The sequence below is a fragment of the Hyperolius riggenbachi genome, chromosome 8, assembly GCF_040937935.1.
Source record: "Hyperolius riggenbachi isolate aHypRig1 chromosome 8, aHypRig1.pri, whole genome shotgun sequence".
NCBI lineage: Eukaryota > Metazoa > Chordata > Amphibia > Anura > Hyperoliidae > Hyperolius > Hyperolius riggenbachi.
In genome coordinates, this window is record NC_090653.1 from 130,006,421 (window position 1) to 130,026,721 (window position 20,301).

The window sequence follows — 20,301 nt, forward strand, 5'->3', positions numbered from 1 at the left end:
TCAGGATTAAAGGGAACCTTAACTGAACGGGGGGGGGTAAAGAGTTTCACTTACCTGGGGCTATTACCAGCCCCCTGCAGCAGTCCTGTGCCCTCGGAGCCGCTCTGGAATCCTCCGGTCCCCCACTGTCACTTAGTTTCGTTTTTGACGACTCACCAGTCGGCCGGCCACCATGCGTATTATTGGACGCATTCCCTACTGCAATTAGCGCTGTTGCGGACCGCAACGCGTACAAAAATACGTGTTGCCGCAATCCGCACGCGTAGATATGCGGCAACGCCTATTTTTGTACGCGTTGTGGTTCGCAACCGCGCTAATTGCAGTAGGGAATGCGTCCAATAATACGCATGGCGGCCGGCCGACTGGTGAGTCGTCAAAAACGAAACTAAGTGACAGCGGGGGACCGGAGGATTCCAGAGCGGCTCCGAGGGCACAGGACTGCTGCAGGGGGCTGGTAATAGCCCCAGGTAAGTGAAACTCTTTACAGTTCAGTTAAAGTTCCCTTTAAGACGTCGCTCTCTGTAGACAGGAGAAAATAAGGGTATATCACCCTTCCACCAAGGGTGGACTTCTGGATATGCAAGGTGGTACAGAGGCGCCAGTAGGATAAAAGATACTAAAAACGTTAAAATATTCGGGCTGCGGTGGTGGACCAGCCAACCCAAAACAGACACATGTACTGTCGATTTGATGCAATAACAATTTATTCATACACTCCAACAAGGGGTTGCTAGAACCTAATGTTCACTCTGTCAGTGCTCCAGAGGCCCTTGCTGGAGAGAGGAGAACCCTTCAGCAGGACAACAATCTCTACAGCAATCCACCAATCAGGCCTATATGGTAGAGTGGCCACTCCGTAGTAAAAGGCATATGGCATCCCGTCTGGAGTTTGCCAAAAGGCACCAGAAGGACTCTCAGACCATGAGAAACAAAATTCTCTGGTCTGATGAGACAAAGATGGAGCTCTTTGGTTTAAATGCCAGGTATCACATTTGGAAGAAACCAGGTGCCGCCAATTACCAGGCCAATACCATCCCTACAGTGAAGCATGGTGGTGGCAGCATCATGCTGTGGGGAAGTTTTCAGCGACAGGAACTGGGAGTCTAGTCAGGATAAAGAGAAAGAGGACTGCAGCAATGTACAAAGTCATCCTGGATGAAAACCTGCTCCAGAGCTCCCTTGAACTTAGACTGGGGTGACGGTTCATCTTTCAGCAGTAAAACGACCCTAAGCACTCAGCCAAGAGCACAGCTAGAGCCCAGACTTGAATCTGATTGAACATCTCTGGAGAGATCTCAAAATGGCTGTGCACCGACACTTCCCATCCAACCTGATGGCGCTTGAGAGGTGCTGCAAAGAGAAATGGGGCAAAACTGGCCAAGGATAGGTGTGCCAAGCTTGTGGCATATTCAAAAAGACTTGAGGCTGTAATTGCTACCAAATGTGCATTGAAAAAGTACTGAAGAAAGACTGAATACGTGTAGAATACATGTGATTTCTCTTTTTTTTATTTTATAAAATTGCCAAAACCTCAAGTAACCTTTTCTCATTATGGACCCTTGTGTGTAGAATTCTGAGGGAAAATAATTTAATCCATTTTGAAAGAAGGCTGTAACATAACATGTGGAAAAAAAATGATGTGATGTGAATACTTTCCGGATACACTGTATAAATATTGTGCTTCTTAAACCATTTTAATTCTATGCAAGTATGCATCCTTACAGACATAGCAATAATCTTACCAATATTCAACTATGGCCTTCCTTGACCTCTCTCACACTAACCCCCAACTAATATGGCTAACACTCCCCACTCCCCATCCCTCCACCACTCACCTCCCATCTTCCTACTCCTAACACCAGCGGCATCAAAGCTGATCAAACGCCGCTTACTCATGCATTCTCAGCAGTTACCTGCCGAACTAGATATGCCATTTAGTGACCCCTGCAACTGCTCTCTGCCCTTATCCCAATTTCGACTACTCAGTAGTCAAACTTTGTACACAGCTTAGGGACTCCCCGCTGCTGCAAATGACACTGTCCAGAATTCTGCTATATGTGAGCCAGGCTCCCAGGCCCCGAATTACCATGGCCTGTGCTAAACCACAAAAAATTACTCACTAAGCTCCGCCTGGACTTTCCCTTGAGAGACCATTGACAGTTGTTATGTGTACCTGTTGCTATTCTTTGAGCTTCCACCAAACAAATAGGGTACAAAAAAAAATGAGATGCCAAAGCCAGTATCATAATTTTGTTTTATTGAAAATGTAGAGAAAGGTATTACGCGTGATAGTATTGATCCTTTACGGTCAAAAAGTAAATAGGTAACAGTGTCACCATCCAGCCATTCTCTTCACAGCATACAGATTTAACCATCTTGTGCCTCTGGAGCAGGTGCTGAACTACTGTTACCCCATATTATGCAGCTTGTGCACCTTGATGGAAATGGCAGCTCTGCAGCCAATGGTGCCAAAACTTCAGAGCCTCGTTCAGCAAGGACAAAACACAACGTACATAAATACTGGAAGGATTTGCAGAAGAGGTAAAAAGAGGTACATTTCTATTCACCAAAAATACCTGGTTCCATTATAATGCAACAGATTTGTACATTACAACTTTGAGTGGTGGTGATACCGGCCTGGAACAAGTATGCAAATGAAAAAAACAGGCAACTTGATTCTGCCCATTTGTAGCAATGACATTTAGAACACAGAAAAGCATGACAGCCTTCATATTCCTCTCCTGACTGGTTTTAGTAGACATGTTAGTTAATAAACATTGCAATGAATGTACACAATCTCCAATGCAAAGGAATTGCATATGCTAATGTTGTGGAAACTGCAGGCTTAGCAAACCATAGTTTCTTTGCAGACTGCAAAAACATGGACATGACACCACTGTGTGACTGAGGCTAGATTCACAGTAGAATATTGCGCTATTATGCGACGTTAAGGTCGCAACGCAAAATTACAACGCAACACACCAAAAAAGTCACAACTTAACGCTGCATTGTCGTCACATACAGTAGAGCATACAGAAATGAAAAGTATGCTTCCCTGTATCTGTAAACGGCTGTGTTAAGAGGTAACACACTGCAGCAGTGCGTCACAATAAACGCAACATTTGCAACGCGACTAACATCATACTGTGAATGTCGCATAGGGTTAATATTGCCGTGTGGTAAATTGCATTATGCGACTTTATTAACGCAAGACAATAACGTCCCACTGTGAATCTAGCCTGAGGAGAATATCACATTATGACCCTGATCCAGTTCACTTTTTCTATCAAGTTTTCCTCCTAGGCGATATTTTTCATCTGATCAATAAAATGCATTTCAAGCCACCAGCAAGCAAGAAATTACTCATAATAATTTTCACAGTACTTTTTCACCTACTTTTTCAATTGCAGAGTGCTGAAAAGTACCTTTTAACAAAAGATGATTATTATCTCCTAGGACAGGCATGGGCAAACTCGGCCCTCCAGCTGTTACGGAACTACAAGTCCCACAATGCATTGCAGGAGTCTGACAGCCAAAGTCATGACTCATAAAGGCAAATGCATTGCGGGACTTGTAGTTCCGTAACAGCTGGAGGGCCGAGTTTGCCCATGCCTGTCCTAAGAAAACACTTAGGAGAAAGAGTGAATTGGATTGGGCCCCATGTCTGTTACCGTAGTACCTTTAGGCCAAAGGCACACCAAAACTCACAGCCCTACCTATATCAGTCATAGTAAGAGATTCCCGACATTTTGCCCAACAGATGGGCAGCTTTGGTTATGTTATGCAGTGTGCTTCTTGTAAATGTGGCATTTACTTGTAATCTAAATTGTAAATGAGCAAACATTTTACTTAGATTTCAAGGGTGGGAAACCGCCAAGGCTCTGTGTAGGAATTTCATGTTTCTATCTGTAAATATCATTAAGGATGACTAAAGGAGCTAGTCACTGTTTCACTACCCACAAGTGGAGTCCTAGAAGTTATATACAGAGGAAGATATGGCACATGCCTAGTCCTGGATTTCACTGAACCAGGAAACAGGGGTAAACCCTTTCAAAGTCTGTACAAAAATAAAGTTGGCTACCGTGCCACATTACCTTATACGTTTATGCCAGATAATGGCACACAGGCATTTTTTTTGTAGAAAGTAGCTCTGGTATGGTAAACAGATGATGGCAGTTCTAGCTAGTACAGGATAACCAGCGATTTCACATTTTAGCTTCTTTGGGCTTGAAGCCCGTCCAATAATGATGGAGCTCTGCATGAAATCCTGATACACGTGCCATCTGAAGCACCCAGGCCAGTGCATGCTTTATTACCTCGAGTAGATTTGTATGAAGGTTATTTTTGGATCTACATAAACAAAAATGGTTGGCAAACTTAGCTGGAACAGCAAAAGGTTATTCGCGGTGAAATGTAGTAAAGACCAGTGTTGCCTGCTTGTGAAAAGAAAACCCTTCTTTTACTTTAACATAGCTGAATGTATTTTGAGAAGGCAGCCACATGGGCTTCCCATGAACATGTATAGCTTTAAGGACACTTCACTTACAGATTTGATTTTGACAGTCAGGCCTGGATTTACATCACAGAATCCTACAGGCACAGATGTCCTGGAACCTAGACTTCACCCTCCATGAAGCTACAAACCCCCGCCGAACCACACCGCAAGTGTGCTGGCTGGTCCAGCTGTCACTTCTCCCTTACCTGCCATAGGTAGTTACAGGTGTCCCTTAGCATTAGGTAGCCAGGTGTACCCTCAGTATTAACCTCCTGAGCGGTATGGACGAGCTCAGCTCGTCCATCACCGCCGGAGGCTGCCGCTCAGGCCCTGCTGGGCCGATTTTCCCCAAATAAAAAGCAGCACACGCAACCGGCACTTTGCCAGCCGCGTGTGCTGCCTGATCGCCGCCGCGAGCAGCGGCGAAAGAGGGTCCCCCCAGCCGCCCGAGCCCTGCGCAGCCGGACCAATCAGTTCCGGCCAGCGCTAAGGGCTGGATCGGAGGCGGCTGACGTCAGGAGGTCGGCTGACGTCCATGACGTCACTCCGCTCAGCGCCATGGCGACGAGGAAAGCCAAACAAGGAAGGCTGCTCATTGCGGCCTTCCTTGTTTGTTCTGGGCGCCGGAGGCGATCGGAAGAACGCCTCCGGAGCGCCCTCTAGTGGGCTTTCATGCAGCCAACTTTCAGTTGGCTGCATGAAATAGTTTTTTTTAAATTGAAAAAAAAACCTCCCGCAGCCTCCCTGGCGATCTCAATAGAACGCCGGGGAGGTTAAGTAGCTATTGGTGTTCCCGTTTGAAGGGAGATCTCGTCAGTGGAATGCCGAGAGCTGGGCGAGTAACCTCATTTACGCTATGCTCGGTACTCTGTATAAGGTTGGAGGGGGGAGGCACTATGGTAGGGGAGTGAGCCGCCTTTCCAGCATAAGGCGCCTGTAGGCACGTGCCTTATGGTTAATCCAGCCTTGCTAACAGTTATAACAAGGGATGGGTTACACTGAATCAGTTGCAACACACGGGGCAACTCATAAGAAGTATTTTATTTCTCCCTATGGGTCAGTTTACATCTAAGAGTTTATAAGTTATAATGCATCGATGTAAAGTGACCCATAAGGAAACCTAGAACATTCCTTCTCATCACTTAAGCTACGTTCACAGTGATGTGTTGCAGGGCGGCATAAAAGCAGCTTTGTAATGTGGCTTGCCGCACAGCAATGCGCCACCTATGCGACGTTCACTGTTCAGCAGGTCCGTTGTGGTATAACTGTGTGTGGCATGCAGTGTATTACCGCAAACTCCTCGCGCTAACTTTACATTGACTGTATGCTTCACTTCACTGTATGCAGTCCTGCTGTTACAGGAAACGCAACGGGCACTGTGAACGTAGCCTTATCAATTGCATTATACCCTACAGCAACTGATTCAGTGTAGCCCAGCCCCAACTCAGTGACTTTTCTAGCTCCTTTTCTTCCAATCTCAGGAGAGCCAGCTTTATAGCCGGATTATTTATTGTGTTTATGAAGCGCCAATTATAGGATTTTCCCTTTGCTATCCATCCTGACCTTCACCCCAAGTCTTACATAACTACATTAAACATTAGAAACAGAAAGCAAAGCACTCAATGTCCTCCAGCATCAAATTCATTTTTTTGCTACAGCCATCTAATGTCACTGATCTCTGCCCTGCTTTTGTGTCTCCTAAAGACTCAGGACAAAGGTGAGGGATAGCAGGTGGCTTCTCCAAGGAGGAAGTCATAATTTAATCAACCAGTGCTGAACTAGCCTGAGGGGAGGAAAGAGTCAGTGTCTGCACTTGGGGTAGTGAGTGAGTATCTGTTACAGATGAATGATAGACCAAATAAACATTAACTGCTAATGCTGGGAATACACGGTACGTTTGTACCACTCGATCGAGCCATTAGATGGCTCGATTGATCATTTCAAACAGAGCGGCAATATGCATTAACCAATGTCCGTAGCACACAAGGTAGAGATTTACTAGGACTACTTTGAGGAAATTGATGCAAATCAGGAGACACTACCGGAGAAGAAACACTGGAATATTTTATAAAATATCACGTGCGTCAATATAACCCAAATCCACTATCAAATAGTAACTCCCTCCGTCTGCTCCTTCATGTGTAACAGGATTGATTAATGCTTCTGAAAATACATGTGATCATGGCATTGTGAGAACTGACCCAAGCATTGCTCTCTAGGCAAACAGAGCAGCAATATCCATTAACCAATGTCCGTAGCACACAAGGTAGCGGTTACATATATTATAGGCTACATCTGCTACTGATGGATGTTCATATGTAGTAGAGTTTAGTGTCATTATTAATGCACTGCATATACTGCCATAGGTGAACTGATCCCTATCATCTCAATCGATACCATGCAAGTCACAGAAGCACACCTTTCAATTATTGACAGTATTGGTTAGGATAAATATGTGTACTCTAACTATTCCTCCTCTCCCATTCCCAGATAAAATGGGACCTCTACATCTTCTACACAGAGCAGTCTTCTCCTTCAGACAGACGCGGGACAGATTAAAAGAAGCTATGGAGAAAAAGAGGGAGAAAAAGAGGGATAATCAATAGAGGCAGGAAAAAGATGCAGCAGAAGCAGCCAAAGAAAAGGCATTATACATTGAGACCCAAAGAATCAGCCTTGCTCAACAGGTTAAAAAAAATAAAGATTAAAAAGGACAAGGTAAAGCATTTATAGCATGGCAGAGGCATAGTAGATAGACTTGCATAGTAAGAGCCATTATTAGCATAATCTGACACAGCAATGGATGCATTCATATCTGTCAGTTCAACCAAATACACCAATAAAAACTCAGCAATCGCGCTACAAAAATTGCTCACTTATATCCCAATCAGGTAAACCTGAAAATTAAATTTGACATTTCTGACAAATCTGATGTAATAATTATATAAACACAAAATCAATGCCGACAATAGCAAATACCATTCACAAGCTTTAATAAGCATAAGTGAGAAAGTAAAGTATATGTAAAATTATTTCTTAGCATGCAACTTTTGATGTTAATGAGTATCCTAATATGCAAATTCTGCAACTGTGTAAACCCCATAAATGGTCCAGGGCTCATGGCGAAACTGATGAATAACACCAGAAAAGAACATCAGTATTTTCCCAATCCTTCACACAGCCAGCTACATTCATTCGCTGTATGCTGGGGGCGTGGCCATGGCATTCATGTTATTAACTTCACCTGTGGTTGCGTGATTCATTAACTAATTTCTGACAAATTAACGTTTGCTGTTTATTAAAAACGTGCCAGTGTTTTAAAAATGGAATTTCCAAACATTTAACATTGAAGTGCATACACTGATCAACTGAAATATTGACACTACCTGCCCAATATGATGGTCCCCTTGTACTGCCAAAATAGTCTGACCTGTTGAGACTCCACAAGACTTGGTCAACAGTTTAGCAGGAAGTTCAAAAACACAAAGAAAAGTAGTCCCTCTATTTCATACTATATGAATAAACCAGTTTCCACAACTGCAGCAATATCTTAGAGATAGTCTTTATTAACAACAATACATGATTTAAAAACAATTAAAAACACCATAAACAAGAAGAGTAAACAGGAGTATCAAAGATCAAGTATGGCGCAGAGCTTACCAGCAGTGAAGGTGTAGATAGGGCTGTGGGGGTCAGCGATCCTATCGGTTACGCCGAAACTACCTCAGGGATGCACCCCGGTTCCTTAATAACTGACAATTAACTTATGAAGTATATTATGTGTATCTATAGGACTCATTTACAGATGAATTGCGACACCAGCACTTTCTAATTGCATATTTGCACAGTTTTTTCTACTTCAGCTTGTGTTGCATATTATAAATGGATTATCTGTTTCAATGTTCCTGAATCACCGGCAGTATTTGACTAAGTGTCCCACCCTTATAAAAATGATAATTTAAATGACATTTTTGGTGGGAGACACCTTACTGGACCAAAATGCCGCTGGTCATGAGAACATAAGGAGCCCAGAAGCTATTATTGATCATTTATATCTATTTATCTAATATGGGCTGGGGGGGGGGGGGGGGGGGGGGGGGGGGTTATCGTGTTTTTAAATCATGTATTGTTGTTAATAAAGACTCTCTCTAAGATATTGCTGCAGTTGTGGAAACTGGTTTATTCATATAGTATGAAATAGAGGGACTATTTTTCTTTGTGTTTTTGAATATACTTATGGGTCGAAGACCCTAGTCCCTGCATATATACATTTTTTTCCCTCTTACAGGATATATGTTCAGTGGATAGGACTGAACAGTATAGGGGGCTCAATGTGTTTGTGTTAACACAGTTTAGCAGGAAGTAAACACACCGCACATTTATTGCAGGATTTGTATCAGCGGTGTTGCTTATCTTTTAAAGAATAGAGGAAGTTCTGAGTTCATGTCCACCTTATGGCCTCTTTCACAGTGCGACGTTAAAGTCACACGTTAGAAAATGTTTTAACGCAGACTAACGCACAGCAATATTAAGTCTGTGAGACATTCACAGTTGCGTTGTGTGTATCGTGTAGCAATATTTAGAAAGTGCTGCATGCTGTGCGTTTAGCAATAAATCTGCTGCGTTGTGTGTGTTGCACATTCTCAGTAATTTTTTTTTTATATGTACCGCATGCGCAGTTTTCGTTCCATAACTGTGCGACCAAACGCAGGGCTAAAGAATGTACTAACGTCCAAGTTATAGTCTTTCAATGCGTTGCATTAGGGGCACGTTATGCAACCTTAACGTCGCATCAAACGCACTGTCCCACTGTGAAAGAGGCCCAAGTGGCAAAACAAAGCAGGAAACTGGTGAGGAGTTAACTGGCAACTGATAAATTGAAACAGCGGCTGGTTAATTGATCAACAGTTGTCAGCTTTGACTTGCTGCAGCCCCCTCAGTCTCCGATTATGCAAAGATTTACATGAATGGCAAATTTTAGCACTACTTGTAAGGCCTGGAGCCCACTACAAAACGCTATCGCTAGCGGTTTTAATAAGCGGTTTGTAAGAGATTTCATGAGCGATTGCTGGCGATTTTGGTAGAGCTTTTTAAAAGGGTCAGCTTTTTGCCAGCGATTGTGTAGCGATTAGAGTTTTTAATTCTGATTGGTACTTTCAATTAATTTTAATTTGTTTTACAGTGTGCAGTAATGTAAAAGCGCTAGCAAAATCGCTCTGTGCAAGTTCTGACGAGAGATTACACCAGCGTTTATATACTTTAAATAGCATAAACGCTAACCGCTAAAAATTCTGCATGTCCTGCGTTTGTGATTGTGGTAAGCGCAATTGCGCCAGTGGAATTTGGCCCATCCATTAACATTAGCTGATCGTCTAGAGAAATAGCTAGAGTTTTGAATTGCTCCCTAAATGCTCAGAAAATCGCTCTAGTGGGTTTGAGCCCTTACTCTATTCTAAGGCAGGGAACACACTTGCTTGAATGGTGCGTGTTGCGCCGCGCACGACAAAATGCACACTGACCATTATACTCCATAGCCTGCTTGGGGATTGAACATTGTTAGAGGTTCATGTTTTTTCCCACCATTTTAAAATTGGACAGCTTTCTGATTTTTTTCCGCACGTTGCGTGCTTTTGCACTGACACCGCATTCCGTTGTATCAGAGAAATTGCAGAACAATTACAGAGAGAGATTACAGACACACGAATGTGGACACCATATTAGCCTCATCCAGCCAAACTTGTATTTTATTAACTGCATCTCAACAACAAATTGACACATAAATAGGACAGAGTGAGTCTACAAAAGGACTACACAATAAACACTTCGGGTGGAACATTTTAGGGATATGTCATAACATTACTGCTGTAAATGACACATACACATACAAAGTTACACCATACAATTAGGCTTTAGTTGCATAACATATTAACTACAGTGGACTGCATTTTAAAGTGAACTAGAGACCAAACTCCTAAGGTACCCAATAACAGTGCAATCTTCATGGAAGACTCCACCAAGCAATCAAATGTGATCAGATTGGCAGTGTCCCAAATCAACTGATCGATTTTAAAGGTGATCACTTGATGACAATATAGTAGATCGTAAAAACATTTTTATAAACTGTTTTGATGGATAGGAAGTACAGACTGGTTTATCGATGGTGAAATAATCGATGTATTACAACATTTTATGTACGATCAAATATATTTGGCCGATTCGAAGATTCTTTTCTTAAAATTGTAAAGTTAGTGGGCACCTTAAAGTTTCTACTGATTTTTGTTTCCCTCTTCAGCAAATTTCCCCTAATTTTTTGTTGTCACTGGCAACAAGAGTAAGGGCTGGGACCCACTACAGTGTTTTTTTGAGCGTTTAGGGATCGCTTTCAATCGCTCTGCCAATGTTAATGGATGGGACAGATTACACTAAAGTGATTGCTATTAGGCAAATCGCAATTCGCAGGACATGCAACATTTTAGGAGCGTTTCCATTGTAAAGTACTGTATAGGAGCAGGGAAATCGCTCCCAAAAATTGCTTGCAAAGCGCTACCACAAATTGCTAGAGATTGCGATAGCGCTTTGTAGTGGGTCCCAAGCCTTAAAAATAGTGTAAACAAAGCAAATCTAAAGACAGCAATTACTGGCAATTGGACGTAGGTTTGATTCCTAAGAGAACACACAATAAAAGTTTTCTAACCCTTCCATACTCCGTTAAAGAAAAAAACTGCCTGGTCTAGGTCATCATCTCACCACCGTTGGTAGAGCTAACTTCAGCATACAGCATAAACAGGTTTATCTTTTTTTTTTGGGGGGGGGGGGGGGGGGGTGATTCATTGCTGATAAAAAGTAGCATAAGTGAGACACTTGCTATCAAAACTACATGTTACAATAAGAATGCTTCATAAATATGCTCCCCAATGTCCCAAGTAAACAGTGCATTTGTGACAGTGTACAAACAAATATTACTATCCTGACAGCCCATCATGACCTTTCAATAGGATCACAATAAACAACATTAGATGGCTGCTAGAAAGAAGGTTAATACTCACCATTACAGTAAACTATTACTCTGATTTGAGAGCTGATTGGCCATGGCTGTGGCCAGACTGGTCTATGGAGAAAGTGATGTAGCATTGTAAACCTATTCTGGGAAGTGTATACAGTATACTCTATCCATACCACTAAAAATGTAAAAATTCAGCCAGTGTTTAAGGGCCCTTTTCCACTGCAAAGCGCAAAATGCAAATGCAAGCAATGCCATTGCATCTTTTTAAAATTATTTTTGCTAGCGATTCCAGGAATCAGGACTAGCGCAAGCATTAATCTCAGCACTATTCCCAAACTTTTGTGGTAGTGTTCTGTGGACTGATGAAACAAAATTAGAACTGTTTGGGCCCATGGATAAACGCTATGTTTGGAGGAGGAAGAACAAGGCCTATGAAGAAAATAACACCTTGCCTACTGTGAAGCATGGCGGGGGTCAATCATGCTTTGGGACTGTTTTGCTTCTGCAGGTACAGGGAAGCTTCAGAGTGTGCAAGGTACCATGAATTCTCTTCAGTACCAGGAGATATTGGATGAAAATGTGATGCAGTCCGTCACAAACCTGAGGCTTGGGAGACGTTGGATCTTTTAACAGGACAATGATCCTAATCATACCTCCAAGTCCACTATAGAGCATGGTTGCAGATTAAAGGCTGGAACAATTTGGAGTAGCCATCGCAGTCGCCAGACGTAAAGCCGATTGAGAACCTCTGGTGTGACTTAAAGAAAGCAGTTGCAGCGCGCAAGCCTAAGAATGTGACTGAACTGGAGGCTTTTGCTCATGAAGAATGGGCTAAGATACCTGTAGATTGCTGCAAGACACTTGTGTCAAGCTATGCTTCACGTTTAAAAGCGGTTATAACTAGAAAAGGATGTTGTACTAAGTACTAAGAATAAATGCCACTTGGGGGTTGAATAAAACTGATAATAATGTGAGCACAGAAAAGACATTTGTGGCTATTCCATTATAAATGTTATGTTATATTTGTCTGACTTACCAAGTGCCTCCGATTTAATTGTAAACAAAATGACTGAAATGATCGAAATCAATGTCAAACTGGCCAAAATACTCTATTTCAGTGGGGGTTGAATAATTTTAAACACAACTGTACATACTCGTGCTGTCTTGCGGACCAACTATCTTTAGTTGGCCATACATATAGTTATTTTGTAGCTCATCGACCATCCGATTCAATGATTATCAAAGGGGCTAAAAATCAGTGCGCAACAAGCATACCCATTGACAATTCAACTGATTTCAGTCAAATGTATCGATCAAACTAAGCTGGAAATTCTTGGGCCGACGCGGTCGATCAGGTGGGTGGTGGAAACTGCATGAGATATTGCTACAGATGAATGCAATCAAACCCCCACCTGCTGTCCCGCAAATGTTAATGTACCCCACTTGCATTAAAATATCTCACCTGTCCGCTGCGTGTCCAGCTGTGCTTACGAATTCTGGTCTCCTTCCTACTACCACGCAATGTGCTGGTAGTGCAACCACCATACTTCACTAGCGTAGCCTCTACTACGTTAACGTAATAGTGGCCAATTGCAGTGGTGTAGTGAAGTATCGTGGTCACGCTACCATCACATCGCACGGCATTAGGAAGGATCGCGTGTAAGCTAATGCTGAGTACATCCGAAACGTTTTTCCACTCAATTTTCGATCCGATTGTTTTTTTCCCCACTCGTGTTTCTTATCTTTTTACATTTACTTCTATGAGAAATCGACCCAGAAAATTATCGGAAGGAATATCAGACATGTCGGAAATTATCTGTCGAACCCATTTATCAAGCAGAAAAACATATGGTGCATTTCCAGCATAAAAGCAAACACTGCGCTGGCAGGACTGCGCCTGTAGCATGCGCTTTCTAATCTCGACCCATGCTGCTTGTGCACAGCTTTAGTGAATAAATCTGATGGTGATTAAGGGCTCGTTCAGACTATACTCGCTGCCGTGCGCATTTTGGCAGCGCGCATAGTGTGCGACACGCATGAACGGTAGAAGGGCATAGACAGCCCTTCTACAGTTCCCGTCATACGTGCTGCGCAGCAGTGAGCTGCGCTATCGCGCTGCATTTTCGGGAATCGCAGCGCAGATCCCATTTACTGTAAGGCCTCGTTCACATTTAGCACAGATGACTGTGCGATCGGCATGCAACTTGTCCAATCACACGCCATCTGCGCTACTATGCGCTGCACTAGAGATCCCATTCACTACAGTGAATGGGATCTGCGCTGCGATTCCCAAAAATGCAGCAGCAGCGCGATAGTGCATATGATGGGAATGGTAGAAGGGCTGTCTATGCCCTTCTACCGCTCATATGTGTCGCACACTATGCGCACTGCCAAAATGCGTACGGCAGCGAGTATAGTCTGAATGAGCCCTAATGAGAGGGATCTCTAGTGCAGCACATAGTAGCGCAGATGGCGTGCAATCAGACGCGTTGCGTTCTGATTGCACAGCCATCTGCGCTAAATGATGTGAACGAGGTCTCAAGCATGGTACACACATTTTAATTGGCAAATCACTGGCTAATGCAACCACTTCCATGTAGTACAAGAGCTTACCTATGCAATCAAGTCGTAGTATTCAAAATCTCTTGACTGTAAGGAGGTGGAAAAATTGGTCAGTAATAGGCCAATCAAAATTTGATGTGTGTATGCACCCAAAGTATACACACATCCAGTTTTGATTTGCCAATCATTGGCCAATTTTACCATTCCATATAGTATTTTGTTCATAGTATGCAAAATCTGTTGGCCTACATCGAAATGGTAAAATTGGACGTGTGTATGCACCAAGTGGTGAGCACTCTTGTCTTGAGCTGCTGGAGCTCTAAGTTCAAACCCCAGTTAGGAAACCTCGTACATGGAGTTGTATTCTTTCCTTGTGCATTGTGGATTTCCTTCCACATCCCCAAAACGTACTGGTAGGATGACTAGCTCTCCTCATAAAATGTATGCATGGAATGTGGTAGGCCCATCAGATTCCGTCCCCACTGAGGACTGTTACCCAACTGGTCATATTGCTGTTTTCTGTAACACCAATGCCACATAAGCAATACAAGGAGACAGATAACTGCTACAAATGGTTTATTCCTACTGATTTCTACTCAAAACTGCCTTTATTAAAGGAAGCAACACCCAGCGAAAAATTGTCTATTAAAAGTAATTTGAGGCTTAATCGCCAGGCAACTGTTACTGTGCAAAATTTGCAGCAGAAAAACACTGAAAACAAACAAACAATTTGTAGAAAATATTTAAGAATATTAATAATGATGAATATTGTAGGCACAAAAAGACAATGAAGGAAGCACTCAACTGGCGTATATAAACATTAGTTTATCTAAATAGTTTCAGAACAATTCTGCAATGATTTAGATAAAGTAACGTTTATATATACGCCAGTTGAGTGCCTCCTACATTGTCTTTTTGTGCGATTACTCAGTGTGGAGTGGTGACCCACAGAAGGAAAGAGAACCGGGAAACCAGGGGTGTGTAGTCTGGGTAGAGTGATCACTCCAGGATAAGTTGTGCTGGAATATTTTATGCATGTAAGGGCTCCGTTCTTTCACAAAAGGGCCCATTCACATAGCAGTTAAAAAAAAAATAAAGGTACCCAAAGTATTCCTGCTGCTAACAGAGCCCCCTGCATATATTCAGCAGTTGGGGGGACACAGGTATCCCTGAATGCTGCATGGTCTTTGCACCCCCTCCCCAACCACCACCACTTCCCCCACTAGGATGTCCTTGGTGGATTCTGCAGTCATCTCCACAGTCCACATCTATTGGGACTTAAATGTAACTGAAGTAAAAAAATATATATACAAAAACACCAAAGCCAGCACTAAACTGCTCCATACCTTTCCTTAGAATGCACACTTTGTTGTGGAGCCCCATCATACCCAAATACCAACTGTCTCAAACAAGGTATTTTTATAGGCATTGGCACTCCAATTCCCTTTGAACTACCCAACATATTAACATGGTTAAGGTTATCAACAGGTTGGTCAGGGGCCACTCATATTGCACAGAAATGGTGCCCATCTCTGCCAAACCAGTAAGGCCTATGCTGCCCAGCACACTGTAGTGGACCCCTTGATGAAGTGGTGGCATAGATCACAGCTTATGTCATAAGCCTTCATCCCCCTTGGGCAAGCATTGTAGCACCCCAAGCCCAAAGCGCAAGTAGTGCACAAAGCAATTAGATTCCTTGTCTCATTGTCTTGGGAAATGAAGCGTGATCAGTGGCTATGAACACAGCTTCACATTTGCCACAGTATTTATAAATAATTCCCCTCAAATATTTTTGGAGATGAAATTGTTAGCAACAAAGACAGGTTTAAACCAATACGCCAATTTGAACTAGGAGAAAAACAAGAGCAATCAGATGCCATTCTAGAAAGGCAGCTTCCATCTTTGTAGAAATTACTCAGTGCACAGCCAAGCATTACTGGAAAGAAAAAAGGAGTTAGAAGAAATTAATACAGTTTCTATAGTAACTCACAGCATAAATTATAATTGCCATTTTTATTTGAACAAAAACAACAACAACAAAAACATAACATCAATCTGTCACTTATCAGTGAATCTGGCAGTCATACAGTTCTAGGTACGTCCTACACATGACAGATATGACACACATGAATTGGGTTAACAGTGAGTAACAAAAAATAAAAATAAAAAAATAGAGAACATGCAGACTGAGAGGCGACATAACATTTCCATGCGTTACTGATCAGGTCTACTATAGACCTGCAGACTTTCATGCAAGGACATATGACAGGTGAGGAGGGAGAGGCGGAGCAAATAATGATTAATGGGATGCAGGGGGAAAGGGAGTCAATGCAACGTGCCAGGAGTGATTGTTACAGGAAACCAGAACTGTAAATAAAACAGAAATAAAATACAGATTAAGGTTTTTATGAATTCATTCAAATTATATTGTGATATTTAATGCTACAGGCATGCAATAATATGTAATGTCAACAAAAATGAATACATAATGAAAAAGAAAGAAGATGAGGGATAATTTTTGTGAGGTATGCGATACTGATCATCCATGCAAAGTTACATTTCTATCTGTGAGTTGCTTGTGCACAGCAATCTGCCACCAGATACAGTCATGCAAGCCCTTTTACACTATATATACTAGGTGGCCACACACTATACAATTGTTTAAATATCTGCTCAATTCAAGAATTACAATCAAGTTTTCTGACTGGTTGTATTACATTTCAAAAATCTGACCAATGTACCCCACACATATGTTCAATTCTCCCCCCAATCATGATAAAAATGATTGGAAACTGAGAAAATTGCTAAGGTGTGCATATTAATAAATTGACAATATAACACACACCATACAATCTTTAGAAAAATTGAAGAAAAATTTCCAGAATTCCGGATCCATTAAAAAAAAAAAAAAAAAAAAAAAAAAAGGGAAATCCGATCGGATTTTTCAGTCGAATGAAAAAAAGTATTTAGAGGGTTTTTTTTGGGAGATCCGATCATATTTATCGAATTGCTGTAAAATCGGATCATTTTATTGTATCGTGTGTGACACATCATACAATTTTCTATATTTCTTTTCAATCTGAGAATTCCAATCAATTTTTCTGATTGATTGAAACCTCTGAAAAACTTGCATGGGTCTATACATCAATAAACGGACCATCTACCTGTCACTCCATTTTCTGAAAAATTGAGCAAAAAAATCCACTACTCCCGATCAACTTGTATCGGAGAAAAAAAAAAAATGGATAACAGATTACTAACTCGAATAGAAAAAAAAACAAAAAAAAAAAAAAACCCCAAACAAACCTTTAAATTTTTTGGTACAACCGATCGTATTGTAAGATTGTACTTTATTGTATGGTGTGTGGCCATGTTTAGGCTTGCTTCACACATAAATCTGTACTTTTCTAGTCCAGTCTTGTCAGTGCATAAGTTCAGTAGCGGTGACGTGGGGGCGGCGGGGCGCTGGGCGGGCGGAGCGGCGCGGCTTATGCACGTACTTATAGACGCTGTAATGGCGTCTGGATATCATTCACGCTGCCTGCCTTTGAAAAGGCCGCTAGTTGCGGCGAAACATGTCAGGCTCTCCTGGCAGCAGGTTTCCTCCTCCGCTTTCTCCACCTGACTCAACACAATAACATCAGGAGCCTTCCCACGTTCACCGGACACACTGGCATGGGACTGGTAACTATGTGGCACGCTTGACATCATCTATTGCCCCACCTGCTGACTACATTGCCTCATTCCTCTTGGATGGAGGGATGTATATCTTGTGATTACTGCATGCGCCCAACCTTGCTACACTTGCTGTTTGTGCATCAAGAGCATGCTGGCAGATGCCTTTTGCCCTGCGATTGAGGGACAAGAACTGTAGTGCATGCTGCTCTTGCTATTGCCTATATATGCCTGACTAGCCTTGTGACTAAGGGATATGAACTACAGTGCATATTAATATTTGCTGCTTTTCCTGCTTGCATCCACTTACAAGCCACTCTGCATTGTGTCTGGAGGCTCTGTGGACTATGCTTATTTTCATTGCCTTAGGGTCGGGCTAAAGCTACATGCTACCTGCTGAATGTTCTGCACATGGACACAATCCTTTATAACTGCCACTTGTACATCAATCAGCAGTAAGCCAGTCATGCCATTAGGGACCCCACATTTGGGACTCTTGTGACGATCATTATTTTTGTACCGTGGAATTGGACTCCACATTCATTACAAAAAATTTTTTTTGGGGGACTGCAGCCCCCTTAGGTGGAATAAGTGTTGAGGAGGAGCTAACACTTATTTTTATGGGATTGAATGTGTCTTAGGGGGATTTGTGTATAGTGTTTTGATATATGTGATTTATATAATAAAGCAATTTTTTACTCTTTTCCATGCACCAGAGAGCCAATCCTCACTTTTTTTGCTCTTCTACTATTAATTTTGTTGGCATGTGCATGGAATAGATATTATCTTACTTCAACCAAAATAGTTACATTATTGGATTTATTTAGATTCCCATTTGATGTTGCTTCCTTTGCCTGAGACAGTTTCTATACAAGTTCAGTTTTACCTGACTGGAAATGTACACCTTTTATGTGTAAACACACCCATAGAAACACATACAAGACTGATATAAACAGGGCTGTGGAGTCGGAGCAATTTTGGGTACCTGGAGTTAGAGTTGGAGTCAGAAGTGTCATAACCTGAGGAGTCTTTGTTTGGAGTCGGATGATTTTTGTACCAAATTCATAGCCCTGGCAAGTATTTGACTAAGAAGTTGGAGTCGAAGAGTCGTGGCCATTAAGAGTACCTAGAGTTGGAGTCGGTAGTTTCATAAACTGAGGAGGCTGAGTTGGATGATTTTGTACCGACTCCACAGCTCTGGATACAAAACTGACAGGACAGGACCAGACCAGAAATACAGATTTATGTGTGAACACATCCATAGAAACATACAAAACTTATTTTCAAAAACACAGGACTGGACACGACACCTTTTTATGTGTGAATCAGCCCTTAGTTCACATTATGGAAGGTAGGTGTCCATGCATTTACAACACATCGCATGGCCTCCATGTGGCTGTCCATTGCTGTGCGGATCCCATTCACTTACAATGGATGGGACAGTGCTGTGTTTTGACAAAAATGCATGAAGCAGTGCTGCACAGCAGATAAAGCAGCCCATACACTCAGCCGATTTTCTGGCCGACCGATCGATCCCGATCGATCCATCGATTGCAAATCGGTTGGCCAATCGACCGATCGACGGCCGATTTCGATGGATTTCCATCGAACTTGCAGGGTGGAAAATTTAGGTCGATCTGATGAGATTGCTTATCAGTTTGCATTGGCCTTAATGGAAATCTGATGGCAAAAAAATGCCATCAGATCGAATTTCAATAGATTTCAAACTGAAATCTATTGGAATTCTATCCTGGTACAAAATGTTCTAAAAACGCATCAGATAGATCATCAGATGCATTTCTTATCTATCTGCTGCCAATCTGACGAGTGTATGGGCACCTTAAGTGAGAACGTCAGGCAGTGCAGTCTATGCACTTGTGATGTCCTTGCTTTATCACACACTACACAGGTTGCTGAAATGCGCATAGCAACACAGATAGGCCCAACTCTAACTTTTCTCTCGAGTTTTCTCAAACCTCATCAATAAAATACATGTAAAGCTCCCAAGCAGCAAGAAATTACTCAAAATAAGTTTTTTTAGCCTAACGTTTCATATTTTTTCAATTACTAAGTGCTGAAAACTTATTTTTAAGAGAAGATGAAAAAAATAAAAACTCAAGAGAAAAGTTAACTGGATAAGGGCCATATACAGTGAAGCAGGCCTAAAATGGACGTTTAGTTAAGTTGTGATGTAACGCACAACCTTTCCAATACATCACTACTGATGGTCAATGAGATCCAAATAACTGAGTTGATGCAGCATTACGCAAATTTATGCAGCTTGAAAATCAACCAGTCAAATCCTGCCGAGGTAAAATTTGATTGGTCCATTTTCAAACTTCATAAATTTGCATATATAACTTGCACAACCCTGCATCATCTCGAAATTTGCATCTCATTGACCATCCCTTACAGCATGTCTGCCATTCAATCATGTGTGCGCTGTACGCAATAGGAGTGCAGGAGTAGGTTGTGCCAGAGCAAGTGTGAAAGGACCCATTTACAACAATGGGTGCTTAACATGCCAATGTGCACAGCATATGAAAGGAGCTGCACATCCTTTGTT

At 42.1% G+C, this 20,301-nt stretch overlaps 1 protein-coding gene across 7 annotated transcripts in view; it reads right to left on the reverse strand.

Moving 5' to 3' along the window:
- Window positions 1-2,243: 2,243 nt before the first annotated feature.
- SEPTIN6 (septin 6) overlaps window positions 2,244-20,301 on the reverse strand; it is a 150,002-nt gene continuing 131,944 nt past the window's right edge. For 4 of the 7 annotated variants that reach the window (XM_068251099.1, XM_068251093.1, XM_068251094.1 and 1 more), the window contains exon 10: window positions 14,983-15,996. In XM_068251099.1, coding sequence (XP_068107200.1) covers window positions 15,972-15,996 — 25 coding nt within the window. In that variant the 3' untranslated portion in view covers window positions 14,983-15,971. Of the gene's footprint in view, window positions 7,061-14,982; window positions 15,997-16,058; window positions 16,428-20,301 lie in introns of those variants that run through there. The other 3 variants (XM_068251095.1, XM_068251097.1, XM_068251096.1) reach the window with 2 other exon arrangements.